The sequence below is a fragment of the Danio rerio genome, chromosome 1, assembly GCF_049306965.1.
Source record: "Danio rerio strain Tuebingen ecotype United States chromosome 1, GRCz12tu, whole genome shotgun sequence".
In the NCBI taxonomy this organism is placed as follows: domain Eukaryota; kingdom Metazoa; phylum Chordata; class Actinopteri; order Cypriniformes; family Danionidae; genus Danio; species Danio rerio.
Genome location: NC_133176.1, coordinates 41749969 through 41776498, shown reverse-complemented (window position 1 = coordinate 41776498; position 26530 = coordinate 41749969). Strand labels below are relative to the sequence as shown.

At 33.4% G+C, this 26530-nt stretch overlaps 1 protein-coding gene across 4 annotated transcripts in view; it reads left to right on the top strand.

Moving 5' to 3' along the window:
• gpm6ab (glycoprotein M6Ab) overlaps positions 1-25657 on the top strand; it is a 108063-nt gene extending 82406 nt beyond the window's left edge. For 2 of the 4 annotated variants that reach the window (XM_005159982.5, XM_005159981.5), the window contains exons 2-7: positions 8831-9023; positions 13107-13263; positions 14430-14604; positions 17096-17172; positions 19223-19288; positions 23483-25657. In XM_005159982.5, coding sequence (XP_005160039.1) covers positions 8831-9023; positions 13107-13263; positions 14430-14604; positions 17096-17172; positions 19223-19288; positions 23483-23635 — 821 coding nt within the window. In that variant the 3' untranslated portion in view covers positions 23636-25657. Of the gene's footprint in view, positions 1-8830; positions 9024-13106; positions 13264-14429; positions 14605-17095; positions 17173-19222; positions 19289-22967 lie in introns of all 4 variants that reach the window. The other 2 variants (NM_214687.1, XM_068217166.2) reach the window with 1 other exon arrangement.
• The last annotated feature ends 873 nt before the right edge of the window (positions 25658-26530 follow it).

Genomic DNA, 26530 nt, shown 5'->3' with positions numbered 1-26530 from the left:
ACACAAAGATTTATATTAAATCTTGAAAAATGTTTAAAATGCGTGCCCCTTAAAAACACATTGTTTTCGATTTTCATTTGGAATCTCACACTGTTAGAATACCATGCAATTTTAACATCTTTTGCATAATTTGTAGCATTTGCATTTAACACTGGACTAGACAACACAGATACAACTAGCAAGGAAATTTAAAAAATGTTTTTTCCAGAGGGTAAAAAATGTCCATTGAGAATGTCTTTGAGAATTATGAAACACATCATTAGCTACTATAAAACAAACTATAGCTAATGACTACAAAAAAGTAGCCTTCAATATAGATACCATAGTCTAAAAATGTGCTTTTTGAAGGTTTTCCAGTACATTCCAAGTTAATATAATATTATTTAATTAATTCAGTACACTCTCCGAAATAAAGGTACGTGATCTGTCACTGGGGTGGTACCTTTTCGAAAGGTACAAATTTGACCTGAAAGGTCCATACTAATACCTTAAGGGTACATACTAGTCGCTAAATAATATAAAAGTGTTCCTCTTAAAAATTATTAGGTACTATTATATACTTTTGAGGTATATAATAGTACCTATGTTATAAATATGGACCCTTCAAGTACAAATGTGTAGCTTTTAAAAAGTTACCATCCCAGTGACAGCTCTCGTACCTTTATTTCTGAGATTGTAAGATAAGGATATTTGCACATGTGGCCAGACATTGTTTGAAATTCACAGTACTGTTTTCCTATGAATAACAATAGAGCAATTATACAATTTATCCACAGAAATCTGTGGTGCGATTAATTCCAACTTCCAACACCAAAAATATAAGTAACAAGCATTCCAACATTCCTTCTTTTTAATTGGGAGGCTGGCTGACGATACAGTACAGGCTTCAAGTCAAATGTGACCATGCAAAATGAGAAGCGACTCCAAATAAATTGACATCCGCCCTGTTGTTGTTATCCTGACAGATGTGGCACATTCACTGATCTGACAATGGATTAAAGACATTGGACAGAAAGGAAATGAGACAGGTGTTCCAGTTGTAAACCTGCATTACTCCAGCAGTGTTGCACAAGGATCAAACACACAGGCATCTGGAATAGTAGTCTAGTGTCTATTTTTGAATTACATAATTTTTCCCTCATCAGCTCTGATGGCCTTTCTAATGTGCTTTTGAGGTTTGGGCTGCTCTTCCGTTTCATTTCATTTCAAATAGTACTTTAAAAATTAAACGATTGAATATTATATTTCATTTGTTGTTGAACTGTATTACCCCTAGTGCTGTTTAAAGATTAATCGAGACTAAACTGCATACAAAATAAAAGCTGGTCTTTACATAACATGTATGACATTGTGCATACTGTTTATATTTATTACATATATACAAAGAAACACACACAACCAAGTATTTATTTATAAATATTTTTCACATCTATGGATATTTATTTATACAGCAATTTTTACATCCATATACACAAGGGATGCCCACGGTTCAATACATACCTCTGTTTTTTAACACTGTTTTCGGTTCGGTTCAGTTCTCATGGCTTGACACGTGTGTTTTTTTTATTCTATAGGCAATAGAAACAGTAAGAGGTTAAGGAGAAAAAATTAAAACGATTTATTGCAATACTCATTTTGTTTTACTTGAAAGTCAAGAAAAGTACACCTGTTCCTAGTGTATTGCATAAATAAATTTTTAACACTGAATATCCACAGCTGCTGGTAGCCCAAGTACAAACTGGGGAACACATAAAATCCTACACTTTGAAAATAAACATACATGTGAAGTTAATAAAGATAAATTGGCTATTTCAAGTAAACATATTTGTACTTAAGTAAACATAAATAAACCATCTTAATTATCTTGGTGCAGAAAAAATGTGAGACTGTAGTCCGTAACGCGGATCGAGTGCTTTTATAAGATGACAAAAGCCCGCATCTCCAATCACCGAAAACAGCTGCAAATCTTTAGCAATAAACACCTGCACTGCCTTTGTTATTTTTATGTGTCTCTCGGAACCAGTTGGGTATGTTTGCTTGAAAGATTCAGCGAGGGATTGTTGCTATTTGGATATTACCTTCTCTGCTATCCTGCCTTTAGACAGTGATATTGCTGGGTGATGGCACTGCAGATGTGCAGTCATGGTTATACGTGTAAAACAATGCTTGCACACAGTTATTTTTTGTTCACCGTTTTATTCGTTTATTGGCATTATACCGAGGCATGATCGTATTTTATTTTGGTAAAATAAGTGTAATCTAGAGGTCTATATAAGATGTCCATATGTGGAAAAATAGGAAATGACCATTCTAATGGTGTCTGATTTTGATCTTCTGGACCTGTGGGCAAGCAGGCTGATATAGCAGTATAATTTTTCTGATATATGACTAAGCCAAGGAATTAATACTTAAGGCCTTTTATAAAATTGTCTCCCCTAGTTCTCTCAGCCTTAATATAGTTAATATAGGGTGTTTGTCTTCTTTCACTAGCTTTCCTATGAAAGTGACTGCCATAGTGTAAAAATTAGCTGGGTTCCAAATAGTGTATTTGTGTTGGGACACCATGAATTATTTTAATTTAACTTATTAGTTTGTACAAATTTAAGTAGATTGAACATAAAACTTTTAGGTTGTCCGCAAAATAATCTCAAGAATGGTGTTGTTTCAGCTCTTTGTAGTTGAACAAACAGTAAACACCAGGTCTATTTTAGTGCTTCATTTATTATTTGTGAATAGGAATGATTAGATCAATATATTATTTTGTAAAAAACAACCCCTCACCCCACAAAATGTGATACTTTCAAGGGTGACTTGAGCCCCAATGATTAAATAAGACAAAAAGCATAACAAAAAGGCAAAATTACAATTAAAGATAAATTATCATTAAGGTTTAATTCCTCAACTGACTTTCAATTGTGAGTTTAAGCGGCAGTTCTAGTTTAAATGGCACCCCGGGCAAACCACCCCATATACACAGTACAGTTGTAGCCCCCCTGTTTTATACAGTAAAAGTTTAAGAAAGGCAGGACAATTTAATGTTCATTAATTAGTTAGCCTGTCCAGTAAACAGACTTATTTCATCATGTATAAACTATTTTATTGGGAAACAATTTATGTTTACAATAACTTCAGGACTGTCTTTCAGTCTACTGTAATTGTAACCCTGTTTTCCCCCTGCATCCCTACCCACACTGAGCTGCAGCAAATGGGACATAATAGTGGCCCACTGTTCCCTGTTTTACAACATTTACTGTATATATAATGAAACGAGTCCTGAATCAGATGACTTCAAGCAGTTCCCGATTTACCACAAACAGAAAGTTACATTCTTATAAATGAATGCGCTTTCAATAGTGCTGCAGACGTCCCTCCTGAGGGCATCCGTAACGATTGAAACACTCTCTGCTGTTTCTGAATGTGAAATAACACTGAAAGAGCCAAACATCCACCACGGGGTGTTATTTACTGAAGCAATATTTGACTGGGAGACTATTTAAAAGAGCCATTTCCAAGGACAGAGAAATAGATTTAGAGTATTTTCGAACTATCGTCTCTAAAGAAGCTAGAATCAAGCGTACATGCTGCAATATCCCTACCTTGCCAATATTATAGATTTCTTGTGGGTGCATATGGCATGAGAGGGATGCGCTTGATGAGCCAGGTTGTTTTCCACTGACAGTCTGAGTATTGATCTCTTGTCTCATCCCACTGAGATCAAAGAACAGACTTTGGCTCCCTCATTAATCTGTTTCAATACTCCCAAGACTCGCAGCACCTTAAGCACACCACAGGGATGCCAGTTTGCTGCTGTTTATTGGCTTGATAAATAAGCGACTTGTCACAGTACTCAAAAATATCATGGTCAATCTGGTATGAGGGGCATTTAGATATACAGTACAGACAATCGGATATAGGAATCCAAGCTACTGTATAGTAAAAACACTTACTGGTATATTGATTTTATTATAGAGGAATATGCCACAGCGTTAGTGGCTCTAATATTTTTGTTGGTAATTATAAGAAGTACAGTAGAAGGTAAAGGGGGAACTGAATGAGTGTTTTTGTGAACATACAAAGGTGGTGCACTCATAGTACTTAAGAAAGGGAGAAATGCAAAACAATATTGTAGAGCAAGTCCTGCCTTCTAAATAAAGGAGCCAATCACAATCACAATGCACTGATTAGATTCTCTAATTGCAACAGAATTGGTCAATGTTCATTCATTCACTCATTATCTTTTTGGCTTATTCCCTTTATTAATCCTGGGTCGCCACAAAAGAATTAACCACCAACTTCAGCATATGTTTTACGCCACGGATGCCCTTTCATCACTGGGAAACACCCATACACTCTCATTCACACACATACGGACAATTTTAGCATACCCAATTCACCTTTACTGCATGTCTTTGGACTTGTGGGGGAAACCCACGTGAACGCAGGGAGAACATGCAAACTCCACACAGAAATGCCACCTGACCCAGCCAAGGCTCGAACCAGCGACCTTCTTGCTGTGAGGCGACAGGACTACTTACTGTGCCACCGCGTCGCCTCCTGGTCAATGTTCTATCCTGTTTTTTTTTTCTGTTTTTTTTTAGGCATAAAAAGAGGCTTACATATGAAATACGAATGCTATTTTTAACAAGACATTAATTGTAAACTGAATTTTGATGGTATTTCACAAAATGGTTGTGTATTCAGAAAGCTATAACACCTTTTAAATATGTTAATAATTTTTCTTGGTTTAAAAAAACTGGCCAAACCAAATGGTTACAAGGAGAAAAAACTAAATACAAATTTAAAATTGCAAAGTTCAAAATAGTATTTTTTTTTTATGGCATCCTTTTATTAACATTTTAACTGTTAATCACAAAACATATTAAAACAACAACAGACAATGCTCATTTTAACAATGCTAAGGAAAGACTAAATAAATTATATAAATATTCATAATGAATAAAACAATTGCAATAATAATAATAATACAAATTAATAATAATAATAAATAAATAAATGGATAAACAAAAAAATTAAATGTATATAAAGATAAAAATAATCATAAATAAATCAAAATAAAATATAGATTAAATTAGAATAAAATAGGGGTTTCACGGTGGAACAAGATGGTTGCTGGTACGAGCCTTGGCTGGGTCAGTTGGCATTTCTGTGTGATTAATAAAGAAACCAAGCCGAAAATAAAATAAAACAAAACAAAATAAGGTAAGATAGGTAAGATAAGATAAGATAAAACAAGACAAGACAAGACAAGACAAGATAAGATAAGATAAGATAAGATAAGATAAGATAAGATAAGATAAGATAAGATAAGATAAGATAAGATAAAATAAGATAAGATATAAGATATGTAATAAATTATGACACACCATAACTCAAAAAAGGCATGTATTTTAATAAAACTTCTTTGTAACTTTATGCATGTATTTACAAAGTAACTTTGTTTTTTGCCTTAAAAATACTGGGCTGAAGCAATCCAGAATTTGGTCAAAAAAAAAAAAAAACTGCCAAAATGACAATTTAACCCATATTGTGCATATTCCACTGAGCTTTGACTGCATTCCTGCTTAAATACTAAACAAAAGTACTATTACACCAGAAGTATAAGCTCATACTGTATGAAATGTCTGGGCACTGATTGAAATTCCAGCACACTCTACTAATGCACTGTGTGATTAATAAGTAAAGGCCGTTATCTTTTTTTAATTTGTGCATTACTCTAGAATCAGCCATGCAGGCTTACATACTGTAATGTGTGTTTTGATGCAGTGACGCTCTCCTGCTCTCCAGTGCATTTCGAGCTGCAGGCTTTTCTTAAGGTGTAATGGAGGTGTGAGTCTGTAACAGCTGGGTCACTGCTGCAAAATACACATTATCCACACTCCTGTAAATAGCAGGTTCTGGGGCGATGCTGCTGGGAGCGAGGAGAATGCAGATACAATGGCATGGCTCCAATTGAATTTCTGGGACGAGATGTAAACTCAAGAACCGTGAGCATTCAGCTCCAGCTTATATTAAGTCATTGCTGAAGGCATTTTTTGTCTCGAGAAGAAAGAATCTACATTTGTGTTGATACTAGGCCTGTCACAATAATCAATATATCGACTTACTGTGCAATATTTGGGGATGACCTTAATCATTTTTGCCATTGCTAGCTATATATATATATATATATATATATATATATATATATATATATATATATATATATATATATATATATATATATATATTCACAAATAACGTTAAAGCTATTTTAGAATTTACATTTTACCTCACTGCTGTTGAAGTTTATAATTGGGCATTTACCTATAAAGAAATGTAATAGTATATATACACTACAGGTCAAAGGTTTGGAGTCAGTAGCATTTTTAAATGTTTTAAAATAAGCTTCTCCTGCTCACCAATACAGTACAAATTATAAAATTGTGAAATGTTATTGTGCTATAAAATAATTGTTCAAATGTAATTTATAATTTAATAAATTATTCTAGTGACTTTAAAGATGAATTTTCAGCTTCATTACTCCAGTCTTCAGAGTCACATGATCCTTCAGAAATCACTCTAATATTAATTATTAATTATTATTATTATTATTATTATTATTATTGTATTATTATTATTATTATTATTACTAGTAGTAGTAGTAAGAGTAGAATAAGTAGTAGTATTGTTGTTATTATTAATGTTAATAGTAATAAAAGCAATAATGACTGGAGTAATAATTTTATTTGAAACTACATACAATAAGAAAGCAGTAATTAAAAAATTTTATAAATATTTAACATTTTAACTTTTCTTAAAATGCCGCCTTTATAAACAGAATAATTTTCTTTAAAAGAAAAAGAAAAAAACAACCCCAAACTTTTGATCGGTAATGTATATATAATAGGACACTTACCTTTTAAACATCAAATTATAGAATCTAAATGACCTTAACCTTAAGTATTTTAAAGTGTTTATGGCTGTTTGCATTATTATACTGTTATATAGTCATCATTTGATCAGCGGCATAAAATTATCTCAAAATGACAATACTAGCACTTATTGCAACAAATTCTTTGACAATATATCGTATCACTAAAATTCTTTATTGTGACAGGTCTAGTGTATACCAAAAGTATTGCCAATTTAGCTTAATTTCATGGGGTAACATAACTAGTTCACGTTTTGTCAGTTTAGTAACTAATTCGTATGAATTCATAAATTAAAGCTATAAAAGAAAATTAAGTGAAATGAAACTCGTCAAATGCATCAACCTGATTGGTCAATCAGAATATCTTGCATAAAATAACAACAATTAATAAAACAAAACAGATCAGTGAACAATTTGACAAGGAACGTGAAAATCAAAACTATTTGCCTGACTAGAACAATTGTTAAAAAAAAAAAAACACTGAGCCATGCTTTTTTTTAAACTCTGACAAATAAGGAAATAAACATGCATACAACTTGTATTTTTAATGAATGCTGTGGCAATAATCCCCTTTGTTTTCAAAATGAGTATCAGTGTTTTTTAAAGGTATTGTATAGTTGCATTACGTTATAAATTAGAAATTGTAGTATAATGCGAAGCCACAGTAGTCTACATATTAGTGAACATCTTCCTTATCTGTATCAGTATGTTCATCCCCCTGTACTGGTGGGTTTTGTTTATGATGAGTCATAAATCAGTGCTGTGTCGCGCTGCAGAATAACCACCAGTGGTGCCGTTTTTGACTTTTGCAGTGTTGCCTTGGATATTGCCTTGCGTGCAGTTGAATTGTGTCCATGAATCTGTCAACTGTGGGGGCTGTGATTGGTCAGAGTGACAGTAAACTTCCTTCCTGTGACATAAGTGTGAATGGATGTTCTCTTGCCACCGTGCAAATATTATCCAGTGAAACTGTTTCCAGTCAGTGTTTGGTAATAGACTGATGGAACTCTAATTCAGAATTTTTACGTGCTGCGCATAAACTGTCCTGCTCTAAATTGATGTTAGTCTTTGCTGTTCAGTGTAAACATAAATGAATTATGTCTTTGAATTGCTGGGCCATTGATGCTGTTACTCTAAATAAATAGTGTTTATGGCTTTATCAGCAGGGGTATAGAATGCACTAAATAACCGTGTAATAACTTTGCTTTGAAATTCCTTACTGGAAACATGCCTTTTACTCTTTAAGTCTTATTTATGATGATGATGATGACAATGATTATTTTTGTCGAAGATCTAAATAATAATAATAAATACTACTACTACTACTACTACTACTACTAATAATAATAATAATACTTATTATTATTATTATTATTATTATAGAAGATGAAATAAAAATAATAATTATTATAATACTCATCATCTTCATAATTTGTAATATTATTATTCATATTTTATTTTTGAAGATCTTAATACTACTAAAAAAACTTAGAATCATCATTATATGAATAATTATTATACACAATTAGTAAAATGTTTACTGAAAGCAACAAACAGAAATGTTTTATATGCAATTCACAAAAAACATTAAACGTTAAAATGGTTGTGCTGTTTAATACATTTGTTGTATTTTTTTTTTAAATACATGCCTAAATGTTTAATTATTATAAGGTTTAAAAGAGCAGCTTTTATTTTTAATAGTTTTTTTTTTAACTATGTAAAAGTCTTCACTCTCTCTTTTGATCAATTTAAACCATCCTTGCTGAAATAAATTATTAAACCAAAAGAAGCATTTTGGTTGTTTCTAATTAGGTACATCTGTTTTTTTATGTATTATTATTTTTTTAATCTATTACATATGAGTAGCACTTCTGACCTGACTCTTGCTGTTGTTGACAGGTTGCTCTGAATGCTGCCTCAAATGTCTGAGTGGGATCCCGTATGCCTCTCTGATCGCCACTATCCTGCTGTACGCCGGTGTTGCTCTCTTCTGTGGCTGTGGACATGAGGCTCTTTCTGGCACCGTCACCATCCTGCAGACCTACTTTGATGTCGTCCGGTCGCCTGTTGATGCCCTGGATGTCTTTACCATGTGAGTCGCACCATAAAGTTGCACTAAATGAAACAAAAGGAAGGAAAAAAGTCAAGCTTTCGAATGTTAAAGAACTAAATAATTTTCTCAGAAGTTCTAATGAGGCAGTTTTATCTGATACGATTACTAAGAACACAAGATTTGAAGTTATTATAAATTAATGTGACTTCTGTGTCATGTGGTTTATAACTATGCAGTTTTAATGAATACATGTTGTCTTTAAAGGCCTGTTCAATTCATGCAGATGTCATGATCATTACTATAACGATTAACATATAGAGTGATCATTACACTTTTGTTTTTTGGAAGAGCTTCTGTGTTTGCAATAGCACTTTTTATTTTTGTTTAGCTTTTTTGTCATGTCTTTATGGGACCCCCTTGAAAATGAGATGTTGCATTTTAAAAGGTTTTCCTTTAAATCAATTGAAAATGACTATTTTTAATGTAAAATCACTCTTAAAGATATACATTTCACAAATTATTTGTAAAAAATAGATGATTGTTTTCATCCTTATATATATACACATTTCTTATTTGGTTTTATATTTTGAAATTATGAATCATATTTTAACCAGCAAACAATACTGTTTTTATTGTTAAATATTAATCATCAAATCTGGACATATCTGTTTTGTCTGTGTTTGAAACAGCACTTGTAGTTATTTTAATTATGTTAAATCATGTTAATATAGACTAAGTAAAGCAAAAAAAGAAAAAAAAGAAAAAAAGAAAATAAATTGTGCATTGTTTAAATGTTTTGTCTATAATGAGCAATTATGCCTGTAACAATACTAAATTGCTTATGATTAGATCATTGTAACAAACCTAATAATGAAAAAAAAGGATAAAGATAAATAAAAATGTCAAATAAATCCCTGTTAATATTGATTTACAAAAAAAAAAAAAATCAGTGGTATGTAATGTTACTTGAACAAACTCTATGTACCTGCATATCATACTTGCTTCTATGCTCGGCCATGTTTATTGTGTTTATTGTGTTTAATATTATGTGTTAGTTCAAACAAAGATGATAACAGTATTCAAATTCAATTTTCAAAAACAAGCAACGTGTTCAAGGTTTGCCTTTTCAGGCCACCAAAATGCCGCTTTCCTGTAAATAGATGAGTAAAAAGTTGTTAAAGGTGTAAAAGATTTTAGTTGAAATGGTATCCCAAAATACTTAATATTCCTAATACATTAAAAAAGGCATAGTCGACAAAAACTCGTTTAAAACCCAAAAAAATGTATTGGACAATTTTTATGAGCTACGAAAGCCCCTTAAAATAGCATCTACATTTGATAAATTCTGCTTAAGGATTGATGGTAATAACCCAGCAGGATATCAACATGATGTCAGATTGACGTTGTACCACAACGTCATGGCATGTTGCATTTAGTTTGGAAATAAAAATTGTGTTGATGTCAGAACCCAAAGACAGCCCATTTAATGTCCAACGTCAGACAGACATTGCATTTTGATTACTTTCCAACGCAACCTAAAAACAACAAATATCAACATCTAATCATGTTATAGCTTGGCATTGCCAGTATGCCGTAGACACCTGATTTTGGCTGCCATACCTGACGAATGAATATATCAATATGACGTTGGCTTGACATTGGATTTTGGTCACTTTCCAACAGAACTTAAAATGAATCAAATATCAATGTCATTTCACATCGTTATTGGACGTCAAATTAACATTGTCCTTAGACGCTGATAACCTAAATCTAACCTAATCCTAACGTCTTATGACGTTGTGTGTCTGTTAGGAACTGTGATAACCTGAGACTGATTTGGGAGAGAGACAATGATATAAACAAAGATACTTGGAAAAGAATTCTGTCTAACAGTAAAAGGTTTATAAAAAGAAGCAAGTTTAGCCAATATAAAGTATTACTAGACATACACAGGTATTATTATACAGTGTTGACTTTTCAGAATCATGGAGATATGGACATGTGGGAAAATTTTATTCAGAGTGGTGCCTCAACGGATGACTGAGAAAACCCGTTTATAATGTGAATTACCCTGTTGTGCTTCACAGTGTGAAATACTGTTGCCTTATTTTATGTGTATATACTGTATGCATTTATTAATTTTGGAACACAGTTCAATTACTTAATGCTGTATGTTGTACTTATTTGTATCAAAACCATATAAAAAGAAAAAAATTAAAATAATAATGGCATAGGTCACACACACCAAATGCTTAATGCAAAGAAAACATTTAATAACTTTCAGCAGATTTTTTTTTAGAGCTGAATAATTAGAAACATTGATGGTCAAGTCAATCCTGCATTGATAGTCCATATTGCATTAAAGAGCTTTTACTAAGAGAAACATCAAGAACATAAATTAAGAGAAACATTATCATGTGTTGGTGTGGATGCTACTATAATTAGTGTTGTTGGCATGTCCAGGCGTTTATAAAGAATTGTTTATTTGTAACAATATTTGCTGAGTGAATGGAAAAAAAAAAGAACTCCATGAACCTTTGATTTTACGACAGGTGTTATGTAGGAATATGTTTTCCCCCACACATATTTAAGCACATAAGAAACGTGACACACACACACACACACACACACACACACACACACACACAGTCACTTTGGCCAAGATATTTTTTTTTGGGCTTGGGTTTTGGCCTAAGTCCCATTCACAGAATTAAGTGTTCTGAAATCACACCAGATCATCCAAGCACACCTGCTCACCGGAACTGCACCGGTGGGAAGGAGAGCAGGGTGGATGGGGAGTACTGGAGAAATGAGTGGGTGGAGGAAGAAATAATGCATGAGATGAGTGTGAGGCAGCGCATTTTATTTTCAGCCTTTTCATCCAATTTTATGAAAACACTTTTGAGCTAAGGCCCATTCACAACAATGGTAACTACAAAAAATAACTTGTAAATTATAGAATGATAAATAATAAACTGATAACTGTATATATTTACTCTAAATGCTCCATAATATTGCTTCTGTAATAAACAAACTGCATTTTTGTCATCCGCTGCTCTAAATGCAAAGCAGACTACATTATGAATGGCTCTTCATGTCAGTGTTTTTAATTTATATATAATTAAAAATATTATTTGTAAGTTACATATAATGATATACAGTTGAAGTCAGAATTAATAGCCTCCCTGAATTATTAGACCCCTTGATTATTTTTTTTACCCAATTTCTGTTTAGCAGAGAGAAGATTTCTTCAACACATTTCTAAACATAATACTTTTAATAACTCATCTCTAATAACTGATATCTTTTTTATCTTTGCCAAGATATCAGTAAATTATTTTACTACATGTTTTTCAAGACAATTCTATCCAGCTTAAAGTAACATTTAAAGGCTTAACTAGGTTAATTAGGTTATATAGGCAGGTTAGGGTAATTAGGCAAGTTATTGTGTAATGATGGTTTGTTCTGTACACTATTGAAAAAAATATATAACTTAATGTTGACGTTAAAATTGTGTTTAAAAAATTAATAAGTGCTTTTATTCTAGCTGAAATAAAACACATAAGACTTTCTCCAGAAGAAAAAATATTATTAGACATGCAGTGAAAATTTCCTTGCTCTGTTAAACATCATTTGGGAAACATTTAAAAAAGAAAAAAAAATCAAAGAGGGGCTAATAATTCTGACTTCAACTGTATATTTGTTGTATAGCTTTAAAAAATAAGCCTGGTGACACTGTATTCTACAAATACTGTGGTAATAATATGCAGGCAGCATGTGAAAGTATTTATTAAGAAAAAAAAAAGGGGATAAACATGGTTCGAAGGTCAATATTATTAGCCCCTTAAGATTTTTTTCCCACTGAACCAAACCACTGTTGTGCAATAACTTGCTTAGCTAAGCTAATTAACTGAGGTTGTAGTAAGCTGACTAGCTGTACCTTGCAAAATAAACTATGATTTAAATGAAAGAAATGAATTATTAGGCATTGTTTGTGCTACATCAACTACAGATGCACTCTGCGTACTGTTATCTTTATCATCTTGTCGAATTACTATTCAGTGTGAGATAACAGTACCGTTTTGCTGGAGGAAATATAATATAGTCATTTTATCTTCTCAGGATTGACATCTTCAAGTATGTGATCTATGGAGTGGCAGCAGCTTTTTTTGTCTATGGTATTTTGCTGATGGTGGAGGGATTTTTCACCACTGGTGCCATCCGGGATCTCTATGGAGACTTCAAGATCACCACCTGTGGGCGCTGTGTTAGTGCCTGGGTAAGATCAGACAACCATTTAAAAGAACTAATGCGCAGAAGAAGGGGTCAGTTCACCCAAAAATGTATATTCAGTCATCATTTATGCACCTTTGCTGTTATTTTAATACAATATGCCCTTCTGTCTTTTTAAGGATATTTAATTATTGTGATATAAATACAGTTTCACAAGAGTTTTATGGCAATATTTGATGATTTTCTGGGGAGTCTAACATTACTCAGGTAGAGAAATTAAATAATCACAATGCAAAAAAAAAAAAAAAAAAAGCTTTTCTTACTTTGCTTTGTCTTGTTTCTAGTCTAATTATCAAAGAAATTCTTGTAGCAAGTAAATATATTGTTTTGTTTTCAACTTCAAAGTCAAAGTTAAGAGTTAAAATGATCTGCCAGTGCACGGGGTAAGTAAAATGATCTAATTTTCGCTTTGAAAAGATATTTTGACTAAAAAACAGGACAAAATTGTAAGTAATTTTTCAAATAAATACAGTGATTAAATACAATTCTATAGCTTCTGGTAAACTATAATTCAGACTGAACATTCCTGATCCTGTGATGTGACTATTGCAGATGCACAAATATTGCGATAATGATGATGATGTTGTGCAGCCCTAATCAACTGTATATGACAATCACTTCAAATACTGTTTATGACCTCATAGTTTAAAGCATCTTTCATAGCAAAGATAATACTTTGGTCTTTTCAACGTCACTGTGATATTTATATGGTGTATAATTGAAATCCCTTATAAAAAAAAAACAACAGTTTTATCCTACAATTAAAACTAATATCAGAGTTTCATGACCCTTTAAACATTATTATGCAAAATCAACGTTTAATTGTGGTCTTCAAAGTTCAAATATTTTATAATATATTTTATTAGGGAACGGCGATATGACCATAAAAGGAACACAATTATTTTATAATTTAATATAAGTTTTGTGTTTTGCTAACCTTTTGCTTCTGGTAAAAAGAGATATCAAAACATTTTATTGCAAGTAAAATGGTGATATAATTCTTATGAACTTGTTTTGACATCTGATATCTCATACACCTGATTTTGAAATGACAGATCTGTATTGATATAATATTTGGTTTATTGAATATGGTGCGGTATGACATTTTCTTTAAACCTATCAAGTAACATACTGTGTACATATCTCTTTCAGTTCATCATGCTTACTTATATCTTCATGTTGGCCTGGCTGGGAGTCACAGCCTTCACCTCTCTGCCGGTCTTCATGTACTTCAACATCTGGAACACTTGTCAGAACATGACTCTGCTGGAGGGTTCTCTCTCTTCAGCGAACAGCGCCAACCTTTGCTTTGACCTGCGTCAGTACGGTGCGTAGCTACATTTCTGATCAAATCAAATATAGATCTATGAATGGGAATGCTGTTTTCTAGTCACATTTGAGGATTATTAAGTGCATAAGTTAATAATGAATCCCAAGTCCAGATGGCTATAAGGCTGACTCTGGCTTGATGACTTAAAAATCTAAGAATTCTTTCTACACTTTCAACCTCTCCTACTGGGGTGGATTTAAAAGTGTCCTTCTTGCTTTTTTAGGTCCAGGAACCTAATATTATATAGTAGCCCATTTTGATATATATATATATATATATATATATATATATATATATATATATATATATATATATATATATATATATATATATATATATATGCATTATTATTATTATTATTATTATTATTATTATTATTATTATTATGTGGTGCCGAGATTTATTTTAACTATATCTCTAATTTAAAATTTTGAAAGTAATAATTATCATGAAGCTTTCTTTTGGGAAATAAATAAATAAATAAATAAATAAATAAATAAATAAATAAATAAATAAATAAATAAATAAATAGTTTTTTCTTTAAGAAAAATCCTTTTAAACATTAAATCCTATGCGGGTCAAATGTTTACTACGATCACAAAAATTTGACTTTTTTTATTTTGATGTATTCCAAGTTAAAGTGTGTGGGTTTAATCAGTATAATTTGTTGCAGTATTTTTTATGTTTTAATGAATAAGCTAGTGAATGTCAAGCTTCATGTATTGCCCAGAATAGAGAAAATAACATATCTCAAAAGCTTACCAAGAAAATTCATGGATAAACCCTGTTATGATATCATTAAATGCTCCAGTTACACATTACAGAACAGCAATGGGTTTCACCAATGATGGAAGCGCTGTTATGACATGTACAAATGCCATTAATTAATAGTATTGCAACATTAAAAAGACAAATCTTTAGGGACGTCATGATCCAATTCAAATCGTGGGAGATGCGATCCAATTCCAAAATTATTCTTGACTTACATTTTTCCTATTTTTTTCGGCTTTGCAAATTCATCTTTCCATTTTAAGCAGCATTGGAGTTTTTGTGCATTTGTTTATTATTGGAATCTACTGTATGTATGTACTATATGACAGTACTGCTCAATTTAATTAATTACACTTTAAACAAGATATATTCAGAAACAATTTCTAAATATAATATTGAATACCAGATTATAAAGATAAATTATAGAGAACAAAGTATTACGTTATTAGTCTACAAAGAAATGTTTTCAAAGCAAAAATGTAAAATAAAAAATAAAGATATTTACTGGATATTGCTATACACTGGAATTGCTTTTAGTTCGGAGAGACAAAGAACTAGCTTCAAAACAAAGTAAATCACAATGCTTCATTTGTTTACAATAAAACCATATTCTAAAGACAGTGGCACACTGGATAAGAAGCACAGCATCTTTAAATTACTTAAGATGGTCTGTTTTGTCCACAAGATGCAAATTTGGCAGAATACAGTACATTTATGCACCTATATCAACACTTATTACACACTATTTGACAAAAGTCTTGTCGTCCATCCCAGTTGTAAGAGCAGCAAATAATAACTTGACTTCTAGTTGATCATTTGGAAAAGTTTTTTTTTGATGAATCATCTGTTAAACTGCATCCCATCACAAATACTGCAGAAGACTTATTGGAACCCACATGGACACAAGATTCTCATGGAAATAAGTCAAGTTTGGTGAAGGAAAAACCATGGTTTAGGGTTATATTAAGTATGGGCGTATGTAAGAGATCTGCAGAGCGGATGGCAACATCAACAGCCTGAGGTATCAAGACATTTGTCATGTGCATTACATTACAAACTACAGCAGAGGGCAAATTTTATAGCAGGATAGCGCTCCTCATACTTCAGCCTCCACATCGAAGTTCCTGAAAGCATAGAAGGTCAAGGTGCTCCAGGATTGGACAGCCCAGTTACCAGACATGAATATTATTGAGCATGTCAGGGGTAAGATGGAGGAGGCATTGAAGATGAATTAAAAGAATCTTGATGAACTCAGAGTCCTGCAAGAATGCTTTCTTGCCATTCCAGATTGTTCATTATTTCTGTTAATTGACAAGACTTTTGTTTCAGCAAAGTCAGACCTTCCTGTCATAATTAAATAATTCAAAATCAAGGCATAATCATTTTTTATTTTGGTAAAATAAGCGTAATCTAGATGCCTTTGACTTTCATATAAGCCACTTTTGATACCAAATGATCAACTATAAGTCAAGTTATTATTTGTTGTTCCTAAAACTTGAATAGGTGACAAGAAATTTGTCAGGTTGTGTATCTCTGTTTCTACTATAATAGCCATTATTATGTCACGCTGGTACAGGAAACCTTTATGGAACAGTATAAAATCACTTTTAAATGTACCCCAAACGGTTTTGACATATCTAATTGTCATTTGAATTGACATATTACCTCCCTAATAATCTGCTGTTTTACTTTACCGTACTTTTATTTTCAATTGCAGGAATCGTGTCCATCGGTGAAGAGAAAAGACTGTGTGCCGATAATGAAAACTTCAAGAAGATGTGTGAATCTAATGAGGTCAGTTGGCAGTTCTGAAGTAGAGCCTATTTTATTCTGACTGATGGTATTCATCTGAATGCATTCCGCCATTACAGTTTGCAACCTAGGCTATGACATATACAGTAAGAGAGAGAAATTATGAATAAAATGTAAAATCTACCATGTTTTTAAGTATAAAATTGACCCAGGGCAGTGGAGACGCCATATACAGTAAATATAATAGTTAATAATAGTAAATCATATAGATACTTGTTTGTAATTTCTAACAGCTTCTTTTAAAGAGCACTCATTTTTAAGCCAGTGGACTGTCATGCTTTCACAATATTATTTACATGCATTTATTACATGAATTTATCTGTTAAAGGTCACTGTTGACGTGCTGCTCTGGAGTAATTAAATTATATCACAATAAATTTACATAAACGTCACTGCAGCTTGAAGTTTGGAGCCATTTTACACTCAGGAGAATCTGGAAGAATTTGTAAAGACCATTTTGAAGGATTTAAACAAAAACAAAGGTCCCAATGCATTTCCTGTTTTACATTTTTAATTTCTATAGCATCCGAGAATATAAAAAGAACCACATGTTTATAAATAATGGTATGATAGCTGTTTTAACATTAAGTTATGATTGAATTGCCTCTTGTTTCAGTTAAGAAATAGTTTGATAATAAGCAGGAAATGTTCATGGGCCAGTGAAATGATCACATTGAAATGGTCTATAAATTGTCAAATAGAAATCTAAACATATACTTTATGAACATACTGTAAGTTGTGGTGTACCAGAGGGATTGGTGTTGGGTAAATTATTTGTCTTTTATGTTTAATCTTTTGCTCAAAAAAGAAACGAAAAAAACACTGAAAAAATGTTGTGTTTGGATTTGGATGAGGGTTGAGACTTTTTTTTTTAATCTTTTTGAAACCCTTTCAGACATCTTGTGTTGATGCAGTCAACGTTGGTTTTTAGTTTGACCAAAGACCAAACTAACTTTTGCAATTTTCTGAGATTTATTTGTTGTTCCAACTGTCCTTTTACACTAAGATTCCAGTTCATTGAAATTTAGGTGTAGGAATGGGCATTTTCATTGGTTTTGCCATTTTCTTGTAGTCACATCACTTTTTGTGACAATCAACAATCTTATGCTGCAAATCAAAGCTAGTGTACTAAAAATAATCAAATATCAGAGCAAAAATTATTATACTTCAAAAATATTTGTCCTATAGAGCATGCTAATAATTTTAGCTCATATAATTAAACATATAAAGAGTTCAGAAGCAAAAAACTCAAGTGTCATCTGAAATTTTCTTCTACAATGGGTATTTTTGTCAGCCTCTTATGCTTATGTTCAGTTATTTCTTGGTAAAAGTGATGGAAATAACCTATTCTTAGCCATCAAAGTTAAATGATTGAATCAAGACATAGAAAAAATGCTTATATTAGGAAGAAAACACTTAGAGTTTTTGCAAATGAACTTTCCATATTTAAAAATATCCCTGCTAAAAAAACAGCTTAAACCAGCTGGTTTTAGCTGATTGACCAGTCTGGTTTTAAATAGGTTTTGGACTATTTCAGGCAGGTTTCCAGCCATTTCCAGCCTGGACTTAGCTGATCAATGGAACCAGCTAAGTAATGGTCTGGCCTGGAAATGGCCAAAACCCCTCTAAAATCAGCCAACCAGCCTAGGCTGGTATAAGCAGTTTTTTTTTTTTTTTAGCAGAGATATTTGGATTAAAACTGTACTCTGTTTGCAGTTGTTTATTCTAAAGCAAAGATGAATTTTGTTTTAATATGTTGAAAATGAAAAGATTTAACAATAAGGACATTTTTGCAGCTTTCTTTACTCCTACACACCAAGGGTGCCAATATTAGCACTGTAGATATTGTTTTAAAATAGATTTGATTTTTTTAACCTTTGTTTCATAGTATGTGTTATTTTGCATACTCTACATACTGTATTTGACAGCGTAGAAAGACTGAAATGGCAATTTTACAGTATGCTTGATGATTTCTAGAGACAACCATCCTCATTCTCTCCTCTTCACAATCTTTTTTTGTCTCTTTCTCCAGCTGGATCTGACGTTCCACTTGTTTGTCTGCGCTCTTGCGGGGGCTGGAGCGGCGGTTATCGCCATGGTGAGCTTTTCCACTGCCGTCTTTCTTTACTGCATCATATCAGTTTTCCCTGAATCTAAAGTTCCTTTTAGGGCAATAAAATGAAACGCGGATTGATTTATGGGCTTAATAAAGCCCACAATTCCAGTGACATCGGCAAGATGTGAAATTTAAGCACTCCTACAGTGGTATGTTAGGGAAATCATAGACTTATTTAGAATCAGCGTATCAAAGAATGTGTGGGCTTGTCTTAAATGCAATAGACGTCCAAGGCCTCTTGTAAAATTACAGGAATAGTGAGCAAAGACAGAAGGAGAGCACCGCTCATTGAAAATGCAGGACGTTGTTGCCATGGAAACAGAGGAGGAGAGGGAAGGAAGGAGAGAAGCTTGTTGGGAACAGCGATAAGTGATTGTGAGACACCATTTTCTATGAGGCAGCTTTTCTAGCCGTCTGTTTGAACAACAGAAATATGTCCTCACTGGTTAATATAGGACATTGTCGAAAGGTAACATGAAATTCATTTGATATAATCGACACACTGTGCCTTAGCTTAGTATTTTTCAGTGTATTGTGCTTTTGTCTTTTGCACAGGCTTCTTGCAGTATTTGTGTGAACCGCACAACAATGCATCTGTTTTCTGGAAAGGCAAAAATCTGGCCCCATTTTTACCATTTAATTGCATTGTTTGCAATTTAATTGCGTGGTTTGCAAATGAGAAAACAGCTTGGACATTAAGTACTTAGAAACAAAGAGTCTACAGAATTGGATCATAATTTGGGCTCTTTGATTATATAATTACATCATACCTTTCAGAGAACATTGCTGCATACTTGCGGTTGGCTGATTTGTGCTGCAATGATGCCACCCATTGGTAAGCACTGGAAATTGAGTGAAATGAGTTCGTGTTCCCCACTGTGGCATTGCAAAGGAACTGCAAGTGCCAGTTTTTGTCCTGAAAATGCATAAATTATACTGTAATTTTTTGAGTCATCCAAATTTAAAGAGACAGTCGGCTTGAATATGAACATTTAGTCATCATTTTGGCAATCTGTCGTTCCACACAGAAATGTTTGGCAGGTTTTTTACATATGTACAGTGAGAGGCTTGAACTAATACCTGTAAATAGAACTTGTAAGTCTTTTCTCTTTATCAAAGCTCTCAAACTTATTTTGTACAATAAAATAAATTAATAAATCACCTATTTAAATGTAGCCATCCAAATTGGTTTTAAGACCCAGAAGAACCAATCAGGTTTGCTGTAAACACAGGTGTTTACAAGGACCCCTAAAACTCAATGTGTAATTGGGCCAAGTAGCCCAGACTGGGTATGTAATCTAAAATACAAATTTTATTCTGATTGTGAGGGGTTGTTTAACCATCACTGGGTCATTCAATATTACATGTAAACTAACCCTTGATCAAGTTTGAACTGAAAATGTTTACACTTGTGTAATGATGTGGATGCATTTTAAGAAATGACTAGGCCAACACGGGATCTGTACGTGCAGAAATACACAGATTTTTAGTCCATCATTGAGTCTTTGTATTTACTTTGTGTGTACATTTATATTTATTCAGCTTTTCAATTAATTTCACTAATAATATTATGATATAATAATAGTAATATTAAAATGTTCATATGATTTATTTACAATACAGTTGTTAAGTAATATTTTCTGTCTTTTAGTTTATATATTATATAAGAGACTTGCTTTGTTTACCAAAAAAGTGGATCTAATTAGATTCGAATTGTAAACATTAAATTAAAGTTAATAATGTAGGATTTTATTTCATATATTAAGTTTTTAGTTATGATACTCCTAAAATCATTCCACATAAGTCCGTAGATTTTGTACAAAATTCTCTGCAGAAATGCCAAAAAATGTCCACAGATTCTGTCTGGCTCTAGGTATGATGCACAAAACAAGCTGTTGTTGTTGAATCTTATGTGTCAAACGCCTCTTGTGTCATTCTAAACTTCACCTTTCACCTATTGTGTGTGAATTTGTTGCAAAACATTGTTGCTTTAGATCAGTGGTGCCTTAACTATAGGGGGCCAAAGTTGGCCCATGGTAACCTTTAAATTGGCTCACCATCCCATATGAGAATGGTTTAGAGATTGTCATTTTAAATTTAATGTAACCTTTTATTTGTTTGTTTTATTATGAAGCTACAAAAAAAGCTATCTGAGATTAAATGTTTCAATTAAAATGGTATAAAATAAATCAGATTTAGTTTAAAATGTAAATACAACACAGTGGACTATGCAGAGACTTTGGTGAGCGAATCAAAAGGCAGCTTCTGCATGACTAGTGTAATAAGCATTAAACTCCAGAGTGTTATAAATGTGATTGTTTATGTTTTCATCACAACAAATTATAATTTAAAAAGTTATATTGCATTCGTTAAGATGATTTAATGTAATGTTTTCAGTTTATTTTTTTTTTTATATTATGAAAGGAATTAAGAAATTACCCATGGCAACTTTACTGTAAATTAGTTTTTGATATATTTATCTTCAGCCCACAGCTATCAATGATATTTAGTTTTTGGCCCTTCATAGGAAAAGGTAAGTTACATTTAGTTAAAAAAATAAAAAATGTAACCACCCACAAATACCCAATTTTCAGCACCCAAAACAAAAGTCAGAAGCAACAATGCCCTGAATAATTAAAGCGCAAAATACACAAAAGTTTTCATGCATTGACATTGTCTGTGTGCAGTGAATGTGATGTAAATTTCTTCAAGAAAATACTCATACAGCTTGCACATATGCTTTGAATTCTTTTTGCACTACTTAGTTTGTCCACAAGGTGTCAATACCAACTGGGGCTGTTGCTTTACAGCTGGAAAGGAAACAAAGTAGGCAGTGCAAAATTCTCAAAATCGAACTGTAAAGTCCACGTGCCAGAGGATTAAGCCCAAATTTATTTTAAACAAGTACAAATATATACTTATTGCTTAATAACTTTGAGAAAATTATACCATGGAGTTTGACAGACGATGAGCTGAGGCACAGTTTCACATGACATTACAGTCATTTACAACACCAATGATTCAGCAACAAGAGCTTGTTCTTTACAGAAATTTAGGGTGCTTTCACACTGTAGGTTAGATTGCCTGGTCCAGTCCCAGATTTCATTTATCTGGACAACTTTCAAATGGCTGTTGGCCTCATCGGAGTGGACACTATTTATCACTGTTGATAATGACCGAAAAATGATTGAATACTGTTGTGGCTTGTTTTAAATTGTTGCAAATTCTCTATGCTAGAAGCTTGAACCAAGCTTGTCAGGAGTTGTGAAACCTCCCTTAAGGCATACATGTTTGAATTTTGATGGTCAGAATATCACAATTTTTTTTCCCATTGAGAGAAATTGTGTGGAAATCTTTAACACTCATATGGTCATGAATTGAGATTAGATCTTACGAGTTAGGCAGAGAGGCTTACAAGTTCCCAATCATTTTTAAACATGTACAACAACTTGAGAGCTGTCTGCTTTAATTTCAAAGTCAGTTTGTTGATTTATCTGAAGTTGACCAATCAGGATAAACTTGCTGAATAGTGAGCGCTGTATGATGTGTCATATATGACAGGGCCATCAGAGATAAGTTATAGGTACATGAATTGGGTTGACAGAGCGCAGCAGTTAACCTTCTTCCCTTCTCTTTTTCAATGATCTGGCAATTATGATAGGTGGTGGCCGTGTCTGTCCTCATCAATAACCACGCCAGTCTGACATCTAAGAACGCAGGGAGGTACTGCACGCGTTTCTGAGGCCAGCTCCGGGGTGTTTCTGGAGTGTCCCTCCCCACACCCCGACACACTCTCTGTCCACCAAGGACCCCTCCACCATCGCCCACGACAGCCACTTTTACAATGACGTCCCTTAATTGGCTTGATTAAAAGACACCCATGCCATTCCATTTTGCAATATGGTTTCAATCTCCCCTCCTCCGATTCCTTCCCACCCTAATAAAGCTGCGTCGCCCCAAGTTAACTCCGCAGTTACAAACGTTAACATGCAGGAATGAACTAACATGGCTTGTTTTATTCAGTTGGAACTGGTTGCCACATTATCTTGACTTGAACTCCAAAACCGGAACACTAAATTCCCTCTAAGTTGACTCCCGAGTAATCTTTTGACCTCTTCTTTCGGTATAAAGAGCACTAACACTAACCCACCCCTCTAACCACTTGTGTTGCTTTAGGTGCACTACCTGATGGTGCTGTCGGCTAACTGGGCTTACGTGAAGGACGCCTGCCGGATGCAGAAATACGAGGACATCAAGTCCAAGGAGGAGCAGGAGCTTCATGATATCCACTCTACTCGCTCTAAAGAGCGCCTGAACGCATACACATAAAGCACGCGCTTGCGCGCACACGTATAAATATGTATACACACACATACATACATACACAAGCATGCCCTTCCCCTTCCCTGAAAACAAATATATAAACAACACTTAAATAAAAAGCTAATTTCCATGGTTTCCAGGGGTAAGGGATAGGATGGCACGGGGAGGTAAATAACTGTAACACTTGCTATGTACGGGTGTGACCCAGAATGTTGGTCTAGGGACGTGGTTTGCGTCTCCATGTCAACGTCTCTGACTACCCCTTTTAATTTCTCTGTCCGATTTCATTTCTCCTACACCTCCCCTTTCTGTTGCTCCTGATAAACACACCGAGTTGAGTGGCTTTTTTTGTACCACGTAGTTGTAGGTCTCATCGGGTCTTACTAGGGGGTCGGGGTTTAGCCAAAGGGATTACAGCAGCACACTTTTCACATTTTTGTATTACACGCTGATGATTTACAGTACATTCTGCAAGCTCACCCTGACAATAGTCAAGATTTAGATTTTCCTTTAGATTTTCTATGAACCAAAATGTGACCAAACTTGTAACTTATGATTTACAGGTTCAAAAATCGCTCAAGCTGCCACAACTTAACAGCAGCAACAGCACAAACAATGTACAGATTCTTTGTTTTTGGACAAATTCAGCTTTAGAGTGCCAGGGATTAAAAAAAAAAGTACCTTAAAGTGACTTTTACTGCTATACTGTAGCTTGGCCTAACTGTATACGCTAGCTGTGCGCAGTATTAATGGAAAGTGTGACACTGGTGCTTAGTAAGCATTTGACGGAGACTGATTGGGAATGAAGGAACGTTGAAAGAATGTTTTAAATCAGCTAGGTTGGTCAAGCAGGATTTGCCTTGGGAGACTCTATGAATATATGATTTCCTCTCATTCATCGCAAGCCATACTCTCACATGCAAATAACATTTTCAGGTGTTTTATTGCTTAGTTTTAGCTTTAACTTTTTAAATGCAAGAAATCAAACAGTTCTTTAGTCATTCCTCTGATCTGTACTGTATATATCTCTCTATCTCTCTTTAAATGTATACACATTTCATGTCAATTTCACATCTCGGCAGTCAGTGTTACAGTAGGTGATATTCTTGAGATCGTCGTTCATATCAGAGAAGTATAAATCTAAATGGAAAAGTTGATCGCAACGACTTTGCCAAACACTGTGGAAGGTTGAATTAACGTGGTGTTTATGTAACATTCAAACGTGTTTTGAATGAGGACTTGATGGATGTGGTTGTACAAGCATGTATTACTCTAAGTCAGTGTTTTGGCTCGGTCTTGCAGACTTGAGTTGCCCTACTTTTGCAGTAAAGTACTTTTGTCAGTGTCTCAAAAAAGAAACAAAAAATCTACAAAAACAAGCTCGTTTTGTGCACTTATGGACCATCGTGAGTTTTTTGGTGTAAGTGCATTTGGAATCAGCGCTGAGTCTCTTAATAGTCATGCAGCTTTTTTTAAAAACCACAAAAGAAACTTGTATTAGGTCAAAACCGTAAATCTAGTTGTTATTTGTGGCATGGGTATGCATCTAATGGTAATAGTTTTAACTAACTGAAAAAGGCAAAAAAAAAATGAATCCTTTATTTTGATTTTTACACTTCTGACTGTCTTGCTGGGGTCAACTATATAAATTTTTTTTCTAAATGTGCAGTATTTACAGTTGCTACGCTAACGATATTAAGCTAAATATCTTATTAGGTTGTAGTGTTTGAGTTCTGTCCTTTCTAGTTTGTGATGATTTTTCCGAACCATGTCTTAATCCTATACTTGTTATGATGTTGCGTATCCAGTATTACCCTGACATTGCTTTTAGCTTTATCCACATACTGTACTAGTTCTTTTCTTTTTCTTTTTTGTACTTTCGCTGAGAATGCTTTGTAGCAGGCAGTAAAATTAACTGGTTTTGTACATAAATGTGCCAACAGCTTGACAGTGGCTTTTTCTTTTCTTTTCAATCTGTAGGAACAAACTTGCTTGCGTAAATAAAGACACTTGTGTACTTGTTAATAACTTTTGAGTTTGACTTGTTCATTTATTGTGTGTTTGCAACAGTATGTGCTCGATTGTGTGGTCAGCCTAATAAGCATATATATTTTCTCATAAATTTGACTTTTTTTTTCTAAAAACACAAGGAAATACTGACAGTATATCATGCTTACCAGGGATAGGCAGTATTTATGATACATGTATTTCAAATACGTATTTTAAATACTAAATATATTCTGTAATTTGTATTTAATAGGGATGATGAAAAGGGGTTAATATTTTGTATCAAAATACTTCAGTGTCTTGTATTTTTTAAATACTGTAAAATACTTTATAAGAAGTCTACATGATGATGTTATGAAAATGCAAGCTCTGGTGCTTGGTGGAAGTTATTTGCCTAGGCTTAAGATCAGAACAGAAATTATAGAAGAAGGTGGTCAATGCTTGGAGAATGGATGGAAATTATGCAACACACATAAAGAAAATAACTGACAAATGGCATGAATAGATTTGAAAATGCAGAGGAAGTTTAGAAATAATCATAAAAAAAAAATACCTAAAGATTGTGTACTGGTGTTCATTAAGGAGTTAAACTGTGACTTCCAGTTAAGGAAGAACTAAAAAAAAAACTGTTTGGAGAGTGAGTATACTGCAGAAATAATAGTAGTTTTAGATTAATTACTTATGACCATGCCAAGAAAATAAGACAAAAAATTGCAGAAAACAATCTAAATTAATAATAATAAAATAAAAATAATAAATTGAATAACCTCTTCATCACCCTAGCGGCACGGTAGCTCAGTGGTTATCACTGCCACCTCACAGCAAGAAGGTTGCTAGTTTCAGTCCCAGCTGTGTCAGTTGGCGTTTCTGTGCGGTATAGGTGAATTGAATGAA